Raw genomic sequence first — 18,430 nt, forward strand, 5'->3', positions numbered from 1 at the left:
CCAGAGCTTGCTTCAAACGCATTAATTGTCGTCGATAACGTTCTCCATTCATAGTTTCAGCCGGTTGCAGCAGCTCATAGTACACCACACCTTTCATATCCCACCATATGCACAGCATAACCTTTGCACAGTGAATATCTCGTTTTGGTTGTGATGGACCTGGTTCACCTGGTTTCACCCAAGCCTTTTTTCGTTTAGGGTTCTCGTAATGGATCCACTTCTCATCACCCGTAATAATTCAATGCAGAAACCCCTTTCTGCTCTGTCGTTGAAGCAGCAATTCGCAAAGGGTTTTTCGTCTTTCAACGTTTCTGTCTTTCAATTCATGTGGAACCCAATGTGACATCTTTTGAATCATTCCCATGGCTTTCAAGCGTTTGGAGACTGTTGTTTGATCAACGCCTAATGCTGCTGCAAGTTGTTCCTGCGTTTGACACGAATCCTGCTCGAGCAATGCTGTCAATTCTTCGTCTTGAAATTTTTTTGGCTGTCCAGCTCGCTCTTGGTCTGCCAAGCCGAAATCACCACTTCTAAACCGTGCAAACCACTTCTGACACGTTCGCTCAGCTAGAGCATGGTCACCATACACTTCCACCAAAATACGATGACTTTCAGTCGCACTTTTCTGCATGTTAAAGTAATGCAGCAGGACACCCCGCAAAAACACTTTATCAGGCACAAATTGCGCCATGTTCACTTAACTACAAACTGGTGTTGTTGACGCTTTAATCCACTGCCCTATACTACGAACGATACGCGATGACAGGGGTTTGCAACACATGTGTGGATACACGGAACTGTGGGACGCTCCGTTCGTGCGCCATCTCTTGTCCACCCGCACGAATTAATTCCTAGACCAAATAGGTTCTTTTCCCCATCTCTATCTATGACCTTTGTACAGTCCTGCGAAATGGAAACAAACATCCATTGTGAAATAAAAGGTTTAATTTCATTCTCAGTAAAAACTTTAAAATCGGATTAGGGTTAATAATCTTTATTCAGAATGTTAAAAAAAAAAATGATTCAATGAATTCCCGAAAAAAACAAATCACGAGCTCTTTCATTTCGGAATCCTGTTCCTTACGTCTGTCGGTCATCATTTAGCTCAACAGACTTCTATTAAATTTCTTAAGTCGGAAACAATAGAATCGACTGATTCGCTACTTTCAGTTTTGCTCGACGCCTATTTCTATCAGGAAAGCCTGACTGCATCTTTCCGTCGTCTTTCTCTAACGAGAAGACTACTACTCTGTCTTCTTTGTTCTATCGTTTCTGCTCCACTTGAAAAAAAAATAAAATAAAATAAAAAAAAATAATAATAATAAAATAATTAATCCGTTCAGATCATTCAAAAAATTATTTTTCCCATAGAGTATAAAGCTTATGACTCTCTTAACTAGATGAAATTGGAATCACTTATCCCAAACTGCTTTAATAATAATAATAATAATAATAATAATAAAAGCCTAGTTCGTCTCACACTATCTTGCCCAGTACTTGACCAGAAGGAAATCACTTATTTCTTGCTTCTAGCCATCACTGAGGTTAGTCCCTGGTATTACTGAATGTAATAGAAAAAGAAAAAAAAAAAAAGAAAAATCTATTGCCATCATTCAGGCACCAGAGAAATAGTATATTCCCTGTCTTCGATCTTCACTCTGACCGATTCCTAAATAAGATAGGATTTTTTTTTTTTTTTTTTTTTTAAATCAAAGTCGGGGTGGACCTTCAACAAACTGTTAAAGAGGCTCTTAACAGTCATACCATCCATCTAAAAACAAGGCACTGAGGCTGTATTTTATATGGCCAGGTTCGCTTTTTCTTTTTAAGTATACTGATTTTATTTTCGTTTGCGTAGACAAAAGCTTCCCGAGCTTCTGGAAAATTCCGTCGAGTCGCTAAGTAAAAAATTTTATAGAAAAGTCTTGAAATGCTAGAACGTTAACAAAAGCTAAATATGAGAAGGAAAAAAGTAAGAGAAGCATACACGGAAATTAAATAGTATTTCAAATAACTTAAAATACCTAATTCTAAATTATATGAATAAATAAATATATATATGTCTGGCCAGACCTTACCTATAATAATACACAACCAATTACTCACAGAACACCAATTTCACTAGTGCTGATATATATATATATATAATCAGTAAGGGCGAAGAACCAGTTTTGTCTAAGCCTTAATTGCAAAATTTTCCTCAGTTGAAAGCTGGTCAATGTTTTTTGTAAGTTATTTACAGAAGTCATGGTATACAATTCATACAGAATTTGTAGGTTATTTACAGAATTAAAGCTCCCACAATAAAATTAAACCTAATAATTAAAAACCAAACCAGCTGATACAAAATAGGTACTGGTATATGAATTCCGAATGTTACATATTCATACATCAACACACACACACACATGCGTAAAAGAAAAAACTACGTTCCAAATCATCCGTCTTGGTTGTTACGCAATGCACGATATACACAATATACTTCCACATGAGGCGAAACAATGCTTACCCATGTGATATGTTCTGGAAAGGAAACCTCGAAACCCGCCAGATGAAGGATCAGCATGTAACAGAAGCCAAAAATCAAAGAACATCAAAACAAACAGCACTGCCAGTTCTACACCTAGAAATGTTAACTGGGAGGGGTCCAAAGTATTTGAGGGAGGTCCAATACGTCTACATAATATGGAGCCTGTCTTAGACTGCACCCGAAAAGACGATAAGTAATTCTTACTTACTGTTATCTATCTTTTTAGAAAAAAATGATAGAACGATTATTTTTATAAGAAAAAAAAGAGTACATGATGAGGCGTAAAATAAGATATTTAGCTTACATCAATCGTTTCTCTGTTAAACAAGTATAGTTCGTTAAGAAAATCTACAAATGTTAGTCAAGTTTCGAAATTTTTGGGAGGTCCGGACCTGGTGGACCCCCTTGTAGCTACGCCCCTGAGCATTGCTAACTAGTCCCAAATTCAATGTGGCGTTCCCCATCATACAGTTTTATGTGGAAATTATCAAGAGTATAAAATATACTTATTTTATAAAAGAAATATGTTTATACTAAAATACTATCCACAGAGGAGGAGGGAGCAATTCTACATACTGACTTATTAATATTTGATTCACAAATTACTGTAGAAAAAGCCTTAATTATCAATATAAGCTAAGAAATAACTTGTAAATGCGAGTCTACTTTCATTTGTTTTCTCCTCTAGTAGATATTTTCTTTCTTATTTTGTAATTATGCAAGCACTTTTTTAAATTGTCATTATATTGATTTGCTTCAGTATGGTCCCGTAATTTAAAAATATGAATGCATAAAAACAAATTCCATTTGTTAATTGCTAGTGAAAGAAAGTTCAGAAATCTTATTTAGCGTGAAAAACCTTCTCGTTCACTAGAAACCGTTCTGTGTTGCAGAAGCACTGCAACGACCAGTCCTTTTAACTTCTGAGATAGGAGAAAGGAGACTTAACATTTACTCCAATTGCTGCGCTGAAGGAATCTGGTCGTTGCATGCTCACTGCAACTCAATATAAATTAGAGACTCTGTGACGGATTATTTTTCGCTTTTTAAAACGGATTAACTGAACGGACAGTTACAGAAGTAAAAAAATATCTTATTTAAAGTATATATATGCAAATATTAAAAAGTATTTTTTCTATTCTCTACCACTATTGATAATATTTTTTTCTTGTAATACTTTGGTCGTTGCGCAACGCTGCAACACTAACATTAGCCGCCACTGATTGAGATCACTGTAACTTGGCCCAGTCACAGTTTGGCGACACATTTCCAGACGCATGCGTCTCTTGTTATGAAATATTTCTCGTGGAACCTCCGATAAAATAATTTTGATACAATCCACCTTCTAGTCATCTGGACACTTTTGTCTGTTTTGCGTGTCTATTTGACCAGAGAATGACTTAAATGCGGTTACAACAACATTAATCGACATAATTAGTACAGGACACCTTCCCACAATTCGAAACACCTTTCCATTTGAACTTATGTACTGTTTGTCATACAGACGAAGAGGCTATTTGGCCCCATTACGTCATTATTGCAGTTTCTCACAGACTGTGTTGATGTTCGTATGTTCTTTCTTCTCTTCGTACCCAATTACACGCTTCCACGCGTGTATACAACATAGTTCAAGATTTCCACAGACCCTGAAAGTCAGGAAAAGTTAGGAAATTTGATATTTGTCAGGGAAATTCTTGAAAAGTTCATTAATATAAGGGAAACCAAGTAGTCTTATTCGATAATGAAGACAACTTTGAAGTAATAAAGTTATTTAGGATTTGGAGATCTTGCAATACAACAATATAGAATAATAAGTTATAGGTGCATTAAGTTATATCATGGTGTGTTGTACTATGATTTGTGGTTAGGTTCTTAACTCTAATATCAGTTGAGCTACAGTGTCTTGAATTCTTTAATGTAGACAGAGTATGGCGTCTGTGACCTAAACTGAGATGAATACGTCTTTTCAACCGACTTGCGCAAAAAAGGACGAGGTTCTCAATTCGACCCGTTTATATACCTATATGTGTCGTGCGTATGTTCAACCATAAATCTTCCACACAGGTGTATCGATTTGAACTTTGTTTGAAACCGTATTCTCTTCCAGTTGTTCCACATAAATTTCATGAGGATCTAACCGTAGTACTCCGAGCTAAACCATAAAACTTTTCAATGGCTGACAGTGTTCCTACCATATTTGTGTGTACGGTCATGCATAATTTCGATATAGGTGCACTAATTTTGTTAATTTACTTTTTATTTGAAAAAATATGAAAAAGTGGAGAAACTAAACAAACGTTTGTCAGGGAAACTAATTTACAAAAGTCTGTGGAGAGCCTGTAGTTATATGAACAAATTTATAAATAATGTTCATTTTTGTATTAGTAATACACTTAATGTTAATTAAATCTCTCCGCTGCAAGAGTATGAATATCTGTAGGCCAGCATAAAGTAACATAACGTTCAACTGCTGTCTATAGGTGATATTCGAAATTACTCCATTTAGACATAACTTTTCGGAGACCTTATATTTACAGATTTTATAATATTGGCTATACTCATTTGCTTTCTATAATTGTGTGTAATTTGATGGAACATAGAAAGAAAAAAGAAGAATTGCTGAACGTTATACGAAGAACCGTGGTTACAAATATTTCTTATTTTCACATAAAAGTATAACTTTCCGACGAAGCCCCTCATGTTTATCTACAGATAATTATTTCTCGCCTTCTTATCTTAATCTAAGGTTTTATTGTATTAAAAAAATAATCATACATCTATTCCATTAAAGAAGAGCACTATAAAAATGTTCAACCAGTTTTAAATATCTTTGTAATATAACAGTATTTAATGCTTGCAATAATCGTTCTGATAACACGTTGCATTATTCATATATAAAACAAAGGAAGCTTTGTTGTTTTCTTCTAGCAATCAAGTAATCAAAAATTCGATTTTAAACTAAACTTCTCATTGCAGGTCTGTATTGGAACACGCTGCTAATGTGAATTCTAATATGAAGACTAAGAAAGGACAGTCTGTATTCAGTCAAGTCAGAAGCACGAAAACCAGCAAAGCCTTGGCAGTACTGCTGTCTGATGTTTATGGACAAAGCTCAAAGTCCAATATCAGTGCCAAAGAAACTTCTAGAACCTCAGCAATGATTGAATCACCGTCGTCGTCAATTAAAAATTCAAAACCACTTGGAGTAGATTGTTGCTCTTGCGTCAAAAACAGTGCTGTTTCAACAGATAAAACATCACAGATTTCTTTGAAAAACTTAAAACAGAGTTTACCTAAATCGAATAATGTCCGTGCATCGTCAGAAACTACCATGTCGAAAAGCTCAGAGAATGTTTCAAAGATACTTGTAGAGGACACTGAGAAAAAGGAAGTTACAATTCCTGCTTCTTCAAACTATTTGCAAAAGCCCACACAAAAGCCAATTATTGTCGCCGCACAGAGCGGAAATTTAACGGTTTGGTCATGCAAGCAATGCAATCAAGAATTTCCAACACAAAGCTGGTTGAACAAGCACATGTCATGTCATACAGGAGAGAATGCAGCGGATGTTATCACAGGTCTTTCTCCTAAGTATAGGTTTGTCTCTGATCTCCAATGTGAGACTGAAGTCCAGGTAAAGGGGTATCGGATTGTATATCAGAGTTCTGAGGACACGTGTGCATTGGAGAAACCTTCTTCTATAATAAGCGAAGTGATTGTGTCAGGGAAGAAGAAGTATATGTGTCCCATATGTGATAAAACATTTCATGCACGAGGCGATGTGAAAAGACATCTTAGGTTCCATTCTGGTGAGAAACCATTTGAATGTCATATCTGTGGAAGGTCTTTTGCAGAGAAATCGACTCTCAAGAATCACGTGATGGTTCATACAAGAGAAAAACCTTTCAACTGCCCTCAATGTCCCAAAAGATTTCCTCGGAAGGAAAACTTACAATTGCATATTCGTACACATACTGGCGAGAGACCATATAAATGCGACCTTTGCAATAGTTCATTTCACGCGCGTAGCACTTTGAGATCACACATCAAAAAGCGTTGTCCGAAGGTGAAAGTAGAATATCGAGAGGTGTCTGGCTCAGATTCCAATGCCAATAAAAAATTTACTTATTAATTTTTACTAAATACATCATAATCGAGGAAACTGTTTAAAGAAAGAGTGATGAATGATTATATGACCAGCAAGCTTCGTTCTTAGCTATTTTCAAAACCTTAGAACAAGCCTCTATCAGATAGTCCTGCATCGTGATATTAATACACTGATAATAAGAAAGGTTTGGCCCCTAATATTTACTGTTGGCTCTGAGTATTATTATTATTATTATTATTATTATTATTATTATTATTATTATTATTATTATTATTATATTCTCAACTGTAATATTAATGTGCAGTTTATAAGATAGAAGAATCAAACAGTAAGGTACAGAGATTTACCATATTAGTTGAAACAATACTTAGGGCTATATATTTATGAAATATTTAATTTTTGAATTATATTATTACATCATCATTTTCATCATAAATATTCTGCCATTATTGGTAGATCACTTGCAACAGCTGAGAAACTTCTATACGCCACGGTCTTTGTAAAAGTTAATTTTCTCAACTTTAAGTATATAATTTTTAAGTACTTTATTGGGGCTTCAAAATGTGTTAAAGTTAGAGATCCCTGTCCGATGCCAAAATTAAAAAAAGTTTGTTAAAATTTAAATAGTTCTTAAATTGAACCTTAAGTTCCTGGTATGTGCGCCAAAATTGTTAGAAGGTGGGTGAGAGTCAAATTTGTGATTCTATCTTTGGACAAATTTGAATCATTATATTTAAATTTGAATTCGGGTTCGCCAAATTTTAATTCCTGAATATGCAAATTAACTTTGCGTATTTGTTTTTCGTTTTGACAAGTTACAGTTTGTCACATGACTTGCGATCTGAATTTATCCGAAGTAGACTGTGGAAGGCTGAAGTCGACTCCACGAGGATTGAACTCCAAGCCTAGTAAGCAGCTGATGATACCGAAAAACGATAAGTACAGGAAACAATAGTAATAATATTGACCTGTTGAATCCTATTTTCCCGAAACGGTGCTAAAGGGCTTTGAGAAAATTGGGACGTAGTTAATTAAAATAATAAGTATTCCAAAAGATAATCATAATCTGCACAACTGAAATGAAAATGTACATTAATGTTATTGCTGGAAATAGCTGTGCTACTTTCACTTTGGTGTGTAAATTAATTCCATCCAGAAATTAATTTGGTACCTTAAAAATAAAATTCAAGCTAATTTAAATCTAAAGTCAAAATTCATTACAGTGACCGTGCCTGTGAAGGTTAACTCAGGTAGTGATTAAAGTAACGTTATAAGAAATTTTATTAATTTGCTTAGATTAGGTTGGAAAATAATACACAGTGCATTCAGTAAGCTCCAGGACTACCCCAAAATAAAATATTTAACGGGCCAGAAAAAGAAAAATATTATAACGTTAGTTTTTTTAAATACTTGCACTTGTAGGACCGATCGTAGAAGCTCTGAACGCCTGAGAAAACTCGTCCACAGGAATTCCATTCAGCATTGCTGTCACGTTATTTTACGAGCGTCATTACTTTTAGATTATATATTTGTTTAATTATATATAATGTATACCAAAGAGTACATGTAATTATTGCCAATAGTGATGATTTCAATGTTGCAAATTCCATGAGAGGATAAATAAAAGAAGATATTATAATAATGACTGAATGTTACACAAAACATACATGTTATGTTTCACAAAGTATATATTTTTAACGCAGCTCACAAAGTGGAAACAGGTATCATTTATGTGTTACCTGCATACTCTTAGCAACTTAGTCACATGTATTTCTGCGAGTGATGTTAAATGGAAACTTATTCACTATTTTTCAGGAAGATGTTCTATTGTTAATGAAAGATGCTTGAATAAGAGCTGATATTGTTATATGACAGTGTAATTTAAACTAGAGATGCAAAAAAGCCGGCTGTTTTGAGTCGATGGTTTTTTGCACATAAAAAGCCGGCTTTTTTGAAAAAAAAACGAGAATTTTGGAAATTTTGGCTTTTTTCATTTTCATGGTTTTTCTATTAGAATAGCTTTCTTATAGTATACTCTAAAGTTAAATAAGATTTCATGACCTAAATACCATATTTCGCTCTGGAATTCACCATCCTGATTGATAGAGCACATGTTTTATGAATTAAAGTAAACATACAGTATGTAGTATTTGAGGGCAATTGCAGAGGATATTTAACTTTATTTTAACTTCTGAGTTATCAACATTTTTTTCTTTTCTACGTCATTTCTTTTTCAGTCATCCGTGTTTCATTTCTTAAAGATTAGCAGGACTACTCTAGCTCCTAGCACATAAGTTAAACTTATGTTTTTCAATATATCCGTCAGAGCGTACGTTTGTCAGTATATCTGTCAGAGCGTACTTCCACATTTTTGTTATACTGTAGCTGTGCAATGATTTAGCAATAATCTTCCGGATACAACCTTGAATACAGTTTTGTGTGTTACCTGCAGTAGCAGATCAGTAATCAGTAGCAGATTCAGAAAAGTATTTTGGGAGGTGTTTCTCTGCTTAATGTTTGTTTTTCCAAAATTTCCTAATTTTTATTTGGGAGGAGCTTAAAGTTTATGAGTACGGTATAGGCATAACTACTGCTTTGTTTTATTTGTATCCAGTAGTAATCTTCCGGATACAACCTTGAAGACCATTTTATACTGATAATCAGTGGCGGATTTAGAAAAATATTTTGGGAGGGTTTTTCCATATTAATGTTTAGTTTTTTAAAAAATACCTAATTTTTATTTGAGAAGAGCTTGAAGTTTATGAGTAAAGGCATAACAAATATTTCGATTGTTTTAGAAATTCCGTAATTTCGGGATACAGGCTTCAATCTGTAAGACATCCCCGCCCTAACCCCCTTCGCAAATCCGTCACTGCTGGTAATTAGTAATAACAACGATTTAAAAACGATAAATTATGTCGGCCAGGATTCACAGTACACGCACTATCTCTACATTCACAGATGGAAAATTAAAAAATTAAAAAAAAAACTTTTGTTAAAATGCTCGAATTCGGGGTTGAATCCCGGACTTCCCGATAGAAGTGCAAAAACTAACCACTCACTCATGGTTGTTGTGCAGTTGTGCTTAACTTAAATATATTCTCTCTATATGTGGCTTATGGAATCCGAAGGTTCAATGCCGCGTTCACAAAAGCTCTCCACTGACATCTATCCTTAGCCAACTGGATCAAGTTTTTACTTTCTATTCCTATTTCTGCGAGGTCCATCTTAACTGCCCTCCCATCTGCGCCTAAGTCTTCCTAATGCACGTTTTCCGATTGGATTTCTAGCTAAAACTTTGAAAGCGTTCCTACCTTCTTTCATTTTGGCTACATGACCTACCCACCTGAGCCTCCTAGACTTGATGACTGTAACGATGTTTAGTAAACCGTATAAATTATGCAGTTATTCGTTATGAAGTTTCCCCCATTCCCGTTCCTCTTGTGTCCGAATATTCGTCTCAGGGTATTATTTTCAAATACTTTCAGTCTGCGTTCTTCCCTCGTCGCAAACGACCACGTTTCACAACCATACAGAACAACAGGCATCTGCGCCTAGGTCTTCCTAATGCACGTTTTCCGATTGGATTTCTAGCTAAAACTTTGAAAGCGCTCCTATCTTCTTTCATTTTGGCTACATGACCTACCCACCTGAGCCTCCTAGACTTGATGACTGTAACGATGTTTAGTAAACCGTATAAATTATGCAGTTCTTCGTTATGAAGTTTCCCCCATTCCCGTTCCTCTTGTGTCCGAATATTCGTCTCAGGATATTATTTTCAAATACTTTCAGTCTGCATTCTTCCCTCGTCGCAAACGACCACGTTTCACAACCATACAGAACAACAGGCATCGTTTTATATATATTTAAGCTTTAAATTCCTCGACAGAATTCGCGACGACGAAAATTTTGAACTGAATAATAACACGAATTTCCTTATTTCAGTCGACATTTAATTTCTTTGTGGATATGATTTTGGTCTGTTAATATTGATCCTAAATATTTGAAAGTATCCACTTTGTCGAAAGTATTATTTGATATTTTAGCGCATCTACAATTTGCCCTATTACGATCCAGGTATTTAGTTTTCTCTGCATTTACTTCTAAACCAATGTCGCTGCAAGTGTTTAGTAACGCCTATGCATTTCTTTCTATTGTTCTCTTATCATCCCCTATTAAATTTACATCATCAGCATACGCCATAACCTGGTGAATACCATTCAGCTCTAGGGCCTGGTTGCTATCTATAATTTTCCTTATAGCGTGCTCCGGAACAATGCTGAATAACAATGTCGATAGCGAATCTCCTTGTTTCAAACCATTCTCGACGTTGAAGCTCATGGACAAGAATTTTTCTATTCGGACTTTACTCTGGGATTCATTTTAAAACATTTTAATTAATCTAACTAGCTTTTTCGGTATTCCGAATTCTGTAAGAATTGTACAATACGTCCCTCCTATCCGAGTCGTAAACCTTTTTAAAATCAATAAACAGTTGATGTACTGGGTAATATATTCCCATTTCTTTTCAAGTATTTATCGAACAGTAAATATGTGGTCGATAGTTGATCGATTTTCCTTAATCCACACTGATAATCTCCAATAATTTCATCTGCGTATGGAATCAATCTTGTTAATATAATGTTAAGAGAAATTCCTCGCTAATTATTACAGTAAGTTTTGTCGCCTTTCTTATGAATTGAAATAGTGCTTGATTCTTTCCACTCTTCTTAAATGTATTCCATAGTTTTTTTTTTTTTTTTTTTTTTTTTTTTTTAACAAAAAAGTAGAATTCCTATCCTTAAAAACTCAGAAACCTTCAGGGCTGGGTAAACTGTGATGGTGGTTATAAGCCTAGGAAACCACACGATAAGATAAACAGTCTATTACGCATATTATCCATGAACTTGCCCGGTACTTGCGCTATTCTAAACAAGTTTAAGAAACAGTCAGTGCATTATAGAATTCGAAATTTTACCGATTTTGCAGATCCGAAGCACCTAACAGGTGGTAACAGATTATTACGTATGTGATCAATGATGAAAAATTTGTTCGAAATATCCATACAATGTATATGAAAGTTAAAACTTAAAAGTTTCAAGAATGTGCAGAACCATCCGAAAGCAAGCTGTTGATGTGAAGCCTGTAAGATTATCATATAAATGTATTTCTCTCATGTTTAATTTTATTTTGTTTCAAAAAGAGGGTGTGTGATATTTTGAAGTAAAAATACTACATGCAGTTTTGCTAGTTATTTGTGTGTCATTTTTTTAAAATAAAAGTACTTACTTTTGTGTATAAGAGGTTAAAAAATTATTACATCTCTTGGTTAATTCTTAGGAATTCAAAATGTTCAATATCAATAAAACTAAATGTTGAAGTTTCAGTCTTTTTGTTGTTGTTTGTTAATTATAAAATGTAGATCAGTGGAATTGTTGGTAGTTTATAATCCACTTTTAGATAAAACTGGATCTACTTTCCTCTGTCCACGTTGGTGTACTGGGTAAGGCCTCTACCTACCAACTGGACGGCTCGGTGGGAGCGGGATTTATTCTCTCGTGTTCAAAGGTGAATTCAGAACGAACTCCTTGAAGGGGGAGGGGGAGGGGGAGACGGAACGGTGAAAGATCCTGCTTTGTCTCACTGGGCTTTTGCATGCCAGTGCGGGAGGGCGAATGATTTTTCGCCCTCCACCCAGGGGCGGATCTAGGGAGGACGATCGCCCTCTCAGAAGAGGAAACTTTTTAATTTTATATGCATACGTATATAAAACCCATCCCAGAGTTTGGAGCTCTTAAAAGTAGCTCTAACTGACAGTATGACAACCCCCTCCCCAGAAATCGGTCCTGGATCCGTCCCTGCCTCCACCCCGATCCGCCTATGCTTGTTGAAATATCACTCAGGAAAAATGCAGTCCTTTGAAGTTAGTATTTGGGAAAAACCTGGAGTAAAAGAGACCGGAGCGTGGTGGAAGTGTATAGCCGTACTTTATCACCACCCATCCTCTGCATTAACGATTATGAAATGTCGATACTATTTTTCACTTATAAATTGATTTCCTGAGAATGCACGTAATAAACGAGCTCAAAATAATGAACGATACGAGAGAAACAGTGTCGTATTACTTAACCAAAAATTATGTTATTATCATATTTTACTGATAAAAATTATTTTAATGTGCTAAATTGTACCAACAGAATCAGCTCTCCCTATTGCTCTAGTGGCTAGCTTGCGCACCTTTGTTGTACGACATCCTGAGTTCGATTCCTGGTAGGAGAACGTTAAATGTATTACAATGGATCGGATTCCTCCTTAAAATTCAAGTCCATGTCTCATATAGTATCGGTACTGGAAAGGGACGCTAACTTCAACAAAGAAACAAATCACCAACAGTATTCAAAATAATGTCTCTTCTGATATGAAAGATTCATTTTATTGCTTATAACTGAATTCCAAATATCGTGGTTCGAGAGCAAACAAATCACTCGCTTTGTCACAAGAGTTTGGTTAATGTTTCATAACGAATAGAAGCTTCTTTTCAATTAAAAGCAATGCAAGTGTAGACCGAGGACATTACTTATGTACGTTTTGATTCCTTTTAACGCAGATAATGATCTTCCTAACGATGCAGTGATCTTCCTAATGATGCAATGATCTTCCTAATGATGCAATAGAGACTGAGATTGCAAATATAAAATTTGCAAGGATAATCATTTGCAGAAAGGTGTCGCAAAATTCCAGCTAATATAAATATTTTAAGTATCTTTGACACATTCCTGTATTTTTTCATAGCCTTAACTTTTAAATTTTCCATTAATTTTTCCAACTCTGGTAAAATAAAAAATAAGGAGAAAGTTTACAACACAAAATATGAAAATAACAATAATTGTGAAAAATGGGAAACAAATAATCCTATTACATTTGCAGAAATGAATTAACTTTAATGAACGACTGGAATTGATTTATGATTTTATATTAGAAACGTAAAGAGCTTTGTTTATCGGAACAGTGTAATGTATTGTAACTAATATTGTTAGCAGATAATAAATTTTATTTGCTGTTCGCATCTGTCAACAGTGTAAGATGATAGTGCAGCGCATGGCAAATAGTGGTATTAAAATTTAAATGTTCAAATCAACTACTACTATAATAAAAATAAATCTAAGTTTGTACTTTCGCCACGATTTCCGACAAACAGTTCTCATACCATCTCTCAATTGGTAATGTTACAATATACAGTGTCCCACTAAAAATAGTAGCAGCTACTATTTCTTAATAACTCGTCGGTATTGGAGTCTATGTAGAAAGATCCGTTGCGTCTGATACGGTTTACTTTTATCTTCGTAAGAGTACACTTAACATTCATCACCTTTGATAATGTACTACACTCCATTATTTTGGCCTTAATGAAATCCACTATATATTTCCATCCCACATTCTAAGGACACTTGTGTTTGCTTTTCCATGAATTTGCTCTCGTCCTTCAAATCTTAAAACCAGATAAAGCTGGAACTGCTCCGAGCTATAGGCCCATTGCTCTCGCGAGTTGCGTTTGTTGAATTCTAAATACTGTCAGATTTAACTGATAATCAAAAATTCTATAGAAATACCGTAATCATATCTTAACGTTTTCAACGTAGAACAACCAATTTATTATTTCCAGCTTCATTATAACAAAAATCTAAATTAAGAACAACAATTTATTTTTTTTCTGCAATACCTTCTTTAAATTGATAATTATAGGCAAAGTTTAAAACCTTTGAATGTACAAAGTCAAGGAAAATACATTCGATGCGTTCGTTAAAGTTGAAGTGAATCACGTCAACCAATCTTTAATAACTTGATGTTTTGAGGTAATAATCATGGTTGCAAAACAAAAGCTGATACGTTACATTTAGTCAAAAATCATTTGTGTAAAAATTGGCTCCGAATTTTCCTAATTTTGACGCAAAATGTGATTTGTTTTTTCTTAAGATCACCGATGAAAATTATTGATAATTTTAAGATTATTTGACTACATTTTGTCTAAAGTTATGAAACCAATTGATATGCAGTTTTTTTTGGCTAAATGCCACAGATAAGCTTTTGTCTTACGTACACCTTCAGATAGTATAATTAGTTCGTGTTGAATCCGACCCAAGCGTTACTTTTCTTTGCGTGCTGTTCGTTAAAATGTTGAAAAGTGTTAATAGCAATTTTACATTTTTTTCTCCCTACAAAGATTATATATAAAAGATACCTCTAGTTCGATAAGAACTTTCATAAAAGACATTAATAATAATTTTATAGATCTTCCAAATGAACATAAATTCATTTGTTTATTTTCTTTATTTTCTCAGAATAGTGTGCGTCTATCCTGGTTTGAAAGAAGTATAATTTGTTATACTTATGTATCATAAATTATCAAAACATATACGTTCTCCTTAAGAGTACTATCCTGTCCAACGACTGTTTTAATTTAAAGAAAAAAACAAAAGTAGTAGAGCGTAATCGAAGTTACCTGATACAATGAGGATGTGCAAGTGGTTTCGACTTGAATGAATTACCGCAACTATAGTTAGAACATTTATCAATACGAAACTAATTACATGAACTGTTGTTTTATATATTTATTCATGTTATTTTATAGAATACGATTATTATACTACTATCTGTAAATTCTGATGTTGCATTGATGACTTCTGTTTAGTGTAGAATTATACGTTAGAGAGGAATACAGACAACAGGTACAGATTTCTTTTTTAAATAAAGAAATCAATCCTGTAAGTTGTTATAGTTGTTAATATAAGTTTGTACTATTAGAAACAATGTATTGTAAATACATTTTTTTGTTTGTTTTAAAAAGCTAATAATTATAATATTAATGCTTCAGATTACATTGTCCGTCTTAAATTTTCTGTGTTATGAATAGTGTATCGTCAATAAAAATGATGTTTTTACGACCAAATTTTTAAAATTTAATGTAGTTGTGTGAAGACGTGGAGTGTACCGTACTCTTGCTACTGTAATCGTATTCATTTCTATATATGATGTTTGAGTAACTAGATCTATTTTCAAGCAGTATTGTTAAAATTAACTTTGTACAAGAAAAAGAAAAATAAATTTCACGAAACTATTTAGTTCTTTTACTTTGAGCAATTACCTATTTATAGGAAGAATATACATATAATATGTCATGTTTTGTGAAAGCATTTGTTAATAGTAATAATAAGAAGAAAAAGAAGAAGAAGAAGAAGGAACTTGTGTTTAAAGCAAGATAATCATTGCACATGTAACTGTGACGAGATATTACTAATACACAGAGAACTGCAGTGTGCAATTAGACGTTCATCTATCAATCATTTAAGCTGTAGGTCCATATCCATGTAGCCTCCGTACTGAAAGCAGAGATTCAAGATGCCCTACGTTTCTTACTTTTCAATCAGATATAAATATGTGCAAGTAATATTTTCATGGAGTGTACGCTGCCTTTTTGTTGAGACACATGACCTTGATCCCAACTGCTGAGAAGTTATGATTCAGTAGCGAGCATTTTATCGCAGTGCTTTCCAAGGAAGACTGAAAGTTACGACAAAACAGCTGGTTCTGAACTTCTTCACCCACAGCCAAGCATTTACTGAGCAGCATTCCTCATGTCTCTTGTTTCTGAATTGATGTCAACATATCTCTATCATTACCAGGTTTCTCTTAACGTCTTGGGCAATTGTAAGCGTCTTTGCTCTCCTGATCGATTGCTAACATTATTAGTCCTCCATAAACTAGGCATTTTTCCATCCCGTGAAAAAAGCTGTTCTTTTGCTTAGACATGTAAAGCATTGAAAATACAAATTAAAACTGGATTTATTCCATGCTATAGCATACATCTGAAATAAAAACAGAATATGCTTTTAAACACTAATATATGCTATAACCTTTGAATTAAGAATGATAAAGAATCATCAGATGAGGAGGCAGTACATGAAGTTTCTTAGTGCCTCTAGAAAAAAAGTAGCCAGAATTGATAACTTCTGGGCAAACAAAACAATTAATAAACATTATGCAAATTACAAGATACATTTATTAAAATAGTCCAGGTATGTAAGCATATGTAGGAAGGATATATGCTAGTGATCCTACTTACTCGTTGTTCAATACATTTTTATTCTCGTAACTATCATATAACTAATTACCTTTATTTATTTATTATTTTATTTTTGCTAGTAATAGAATTCTATTGTCCTAATCATATGTATGTATAATTTCCTAAAATTTTGGAAGTTAGGTAAGAATGCTACAATTAGGCAACATAATTTACTAGCAGTTATAAATGTCATTGAAATAAGTAAGGAATTTCTAATTGTGAGAAATACGTCTTTAAATCAATAAAGATGTTGACGATGACAAGTGATTAACTTAACGAAAATACTACATAGTAGTAGAATTTTATAAGATAGTAAGCGGTTACGAAATTTATTTATTTTATTTTTTATTTATTTATTTTTTAGTTTTGGAATACTCAGTAGAGATCTGAACTCACCATACTAATATGGCGTCTTAGGTTATATAATATCCCTGAGTTCGTTATTTTAAAATTATGGAAATATTTCTTAAAATAATTCATACACCAACTGTTCAAATGATAACACAACAAATCGAATTTATTTGAACTATTGTATTTTTTGTGGATTTTCTACATTTAACTTTTTTATTTTAATAATTAATCTTCTTTATAAACGAACTTACTTAATCCACTATGGCTTCCTCTCATACTATATAGAGAACTATCCAAAAGGAACAAATTTCTACATGTTTGGCTATAAGAAAAAAAAAAAAAAATTGTAACATACGATACAGACCATAGGTAGTGATATCATAAGTTACAGACCATTATCCTTGATAACATATACATATTTCTACAAGTTATCGTTACACGTTTGACCACCTTTCGCTCTCAGATCAGCTCTCATGATTTATAGAGGTCGTAAATGGTAAGAAGTGGAATATTATACCATTCCTTATGCACAGCATCGTTCAGTTCCGTTTGCGATTTTTTTTTTTTTTTTTTCATGTTTTACATTGGATTTGTCATATTGCGTTATCAAAGAACCAGTTTCTTTAAGTCGTTATGAAGTTCGTTAACACGAGGAAACGCATTCAGTTAACAAATGATAGGACGTAATAAAGCTACTCTTTTCTTGTATGATTGAAGAGGTGGGTGCCTTCGGGTTTCGTATTTTGATACTTCTGGATGCAATCCTCGTTGAGAACTTCGATGTACTCTCTTCTAAATTTTCTGTCATCCTTATTCACGAAAGGCAAATAATGATGTTAACCAAAGTTAGGTTATTGAAAATTAGTTAATCAACCGAAATGTATGTTGTTTTATTTTCACTATATCCAGGGGGGAACACACACACACACACAGAGAGAGAGAGAGAGAGAGAGAAAATCGACCCTGAGCAGCTTCTGCTGCATTTGCCAGGTAGTCAATATTCCTTGATCGTAAAAAATGACTACAATTCTTGCTTTGGAAGTGAAATACTTATCTTGGACTCAAGGCGACAGGTTATGTTCGGAATTCACTATAAACTATAGATCTGTGTCTCATAAGTTGTCGAAATGTGTGACTAAATAGATAAATGCTATTCATCGGAATATGGTGGCCAGAATGCTTTTAAATTTACAATTTAATTGAAAAGATTAAGATTAATAAAACACCAACGCTTCGTCTACAATGTAAATCAGTGGTGGCGGCCGGTGAATTGTGGTTTCGGGTGTTGCAGTACGAACGATAAGAGACAGAAGATATAAAG

At 34.0% G+C, this 18,430-nt stretch overlaps 1 protein-coding gene across 9 annotated transcripts in view; it reads left to right on the forward strand.

Annotated features, from left to right (window-relative positions):
• LOC145680694 (uncharacterized) overlaps positions 1-18,430 on the forward strand; it is a 357,368-nt gene that overhangs the window by 90,053 nt on the left and 248,885 nt on the right. Inside the window, exon 4 of one of the 9 annotated variants that reach the window (XM_081751597.1) lies at positions 5,507-11,400. The exons of the other annotated variants lie outside the window; for them this stretch is intronic. Coding sequence (XP_081607723.1) covers positions 5,507-6,662 — 1,156 coding nt within the window. The 3' untranslated portion in view covers positions 6,663-11,400. Of the gene's footprint in view, positions 1-5,506; positions 11,401-18,430 lie in introns of those variants that run through there. 9 annotated transcript variants of the gene reach the window in all.

Source organism: Thermobia domestica, chromosome 3 (genome assembly GCF_964235325.1).
Source record: "Thermobia domestica chromosome 3, izTheDome1.hap1.1, whole genome shotgun sequence".
Classification (NCBI taxonomy): domain Eukaryota; kingdom Metazoa; phylum Arthropoda; class Insecta; order Zygentoma; family Lepismatidae; genus Thermobia; species Thermobia domestica.